At 37.5% G+C, this 2,706-nt stretch overlaps 1 protein-coding gene across 1 annotated transcript in view; it reads right to left on the reverse strand.

The window, feature by feature from the left end:
• Nucleotides 1-2,081: 2,081 nt before the first annotated feature.
• Nucleotides 2,082-2,706, reverse strand: part of LOC107091535 (bromodomain testis-specific protein-like) — a 20,269-nt gene continuing 19,644 nt past the window's right edge. The window contains exons 15-16 of the mRNA XM_015385515.1: nt 2,240-2,456; nt 2,082-2,155 (exon numbers count right to left, since the gene is read on the reverse strand). Coding sequence (XP_015241001.1) covers nt 2,090-2,155; nt 2,240-2,456 — 283 coding nt within the window. The 3' untranslated portion in view covers nt 2,082-2,089. The remainder of the gene's footprint in view (nt 2,156-2,239; nt 2,457-2,706) is intronic.

Genomic DNA, 2,706 nt, shown 5'->3' on the forward strand with positions numbered 1-2,706 from the left:
ACCATTTACCATTTACCATTTACCATCAGCATATGAAAATATATTTGAGTATATTATTTTTCAAAGTGTCAGAAATGGATAACAAAACTGCTATTTTCAATGACTACTTATTTTTGTCCAGCTTTAACATCAGTATCGATATCGGCCATATATATATATAAAATTATATATACACACACATTTGTGTTGCACAGATACCAGTATGGGGCGGGGCCTCGATTCAGCACTAAAATGGTGGTATCGTATCGGTGAGTCCCAACAAATAGGGCACCGATACCATTTTGAGAGCCAAAAGTTAATTCAACTATTGTCACACATTCCAGGTAGGCAATAAAAAGTTCTACTGGATTCACTTTTGGTCTTTTTCCTGCTTCTCAAAGGTAGGCAGCAGCTTGACAAAGCCATGATGGTGATTATTTTACGTCCAAGTAGTATGTAGTTCTTCATATATACACACACACACATATTTCAAACAAATGGTATCGGGGTCAAAATATGGCATCCGCGCAACAATATATATATATCTATCTCACGGCAAAATCCTTGGTCATCTTTACCGTCGACAGGCTGCAGCCATGTCCCGAATTCCTCGTTTTCAATGTCAATTAAGGCCTTAATAAAAAGAAAAGTTTAATGACTTAATTAAACCCCTGTGTTTAAACCAACTTTAACTCAATTTCTGACATTTGAATCGAAAAAGCTTCCTGAATGGGAAGAGAAACGTCTTCACACGGGAAACAAAGTCCAGTGGATTGTTTTTTAACTTTTTTGGAATGACCGTGACCTGGAGGACCGAGAATCTTCACCAGCATGATCGGAAACTCCAAATGTAAATTATTAACAAAATGACCTGAGAATGCTAATGAAAGAAAAAGCCTGCATCACTGCATCAGTGCGTTGTGGCATGTAGGCCTTTAGCTACGGTTTATTGTAAAGTCTGGGGGGTTCAGGTCAGGTCAGTCCAAGACCAGCTTCACTGAACCAGCTGCTTCAATAAAATTCAATAAAAATAACAAAAAATACATGGATTCTGGGAAACTTTTGGTATTAAATTAAACGCAAACCATCTGAAAAGAGGACTTTCCATCTTTTTTTTTGTAGCAAAGGTAAGAAAGACCTTTCTGATGTCTCTGGTTCCGGACCGACTTCAACAGAAAGTGATCTTTGTGATTAGCAGCTCTTTACGATGGCAGCCTCAGTCTGGTGCTTTAAAATCCTCTTAAGGCTAAAGTTAACCCTGCTCCCCTGAACAAGTCCTTTATGCGGCTTAGTGTCTCCTACTGACCCAGACAGACCATTCAGAGAATCAGGAAACATTAACAGGTGTTTTAGGGAGCTTGGAGTCTAAACACAAAAAAACCCCTAAACACTTACATACATAATAAAAATAATCAGACTCAATCAGGGAGCAGATTGATTAGTGAAAATAGATTTATTTTGTTAATTAAAATAAAACCTTTTTTTTTAAACATATACAAACAGGTTTAGAGGATATGCTAATTATCATTACTGCATTACAATCAGAGCTAAACGACCAGCCTGCTTCATCTTTACAGTTAGCACAGACATTAGCAACAGCTAATATGAACAGCTAGGAATCATTTGCGCTACACTTCCTTAGTCCACATATCGATCCCTTACTGTACAGTGGGAATGTATTATGCTGGTGTGAGGTTAAAAAAAAAACAAAAAAAAAAACAGCGCTCTGACTTAACTCTAGGTTTCTGGGTAAAACAAAATGAACTTAACATTGAAACAATCCACTGAAAGGACTCGACAATTCCAAGAAGCAACAGAACCGAACATCTGACAACATACATTTTGATAAACTGTGAAACGGTGAGAAATACGAGTTCAAATAATAACGGTGCTATAAACAATTGATATTTGCACTAATGCACTCTTGAGCTTCTTGCTAACAGAAGGATAGATCTGTCCTTTTTCAATTTATCCACTTTTTATTTTCAGCTAAACGACAGGTTTGAGTTTGAATTAGTGTCTACCAAGTCTGAGGAAATTACATCTAATCTCAAAACCCTGGACAACCAAAGACCTTTGACCTTAGAGTTTTACTTCACAGCCTCTGCCTTCAGTCCAGATTAAGTTCAAATGAAGTCATGATGTCCCGCTGCATGGTCATGTCGATACCAGACATCTAAAAGAAGAAAACCTCAGAATAAGCACGACTAAAAACATCGGAAGAAGTTTTAACGAATGAGAAACATTGAAGTCTACTTACAGCCTCTCGTCTGCGACGTTCCTGTTCTTTTTTGCGGGCCAGCTCTCTCTCTTTATCTTTAGAAGATTGTTGGTTTTGGGGCCTTGTCTCAGCTGGAGACATTAAGTGCTCGATACGTTTGGGGGGGTCCAGCCCAGCCACAGGGCAGATGCTGTCCAGCAAATCAGGATTCTCTATAATCTGCTCAGGTGGATCTGATTTACAGGAGCCTGGGAGGCTGAAAGAGAGGAGGCCTGACTTTCAGGGTCACCGAGCAATTAGCTTTTAGCTTTGAAATCATGTTACTGAAGACATGAAACAATTTAATGAATTGAAGATTTGTTCCATTATTGCTGAAAACAAAGAATAAATTGTGTAATGGGAAAAAAAAAAAATCAATCCAGACTAAAAACTTTGAAAAACTTCTTAAAATAAAGTTTTATAAGAAAATGTTTTCACTGAATAATTTTTTTTCCATTTTAATATAT

This window comes from Cyprinodon variegatus, unplaced genomic scaffold (genome assembly GCF_000732505.1).
Source record: "Cyprinodon variegatus isolate N-32 unplaced genomic scaffold, C_variegatus-1.0 Scaffold342, whole genome shotgun sequence".
NCBI classification, from domain to species: Eukaryota; Metazoa; Chordata; class Actinopteri; order Cyprinodontiformes; family Cyprinodontidae; genus Cyprinodon; species Cyprinodon variegatus.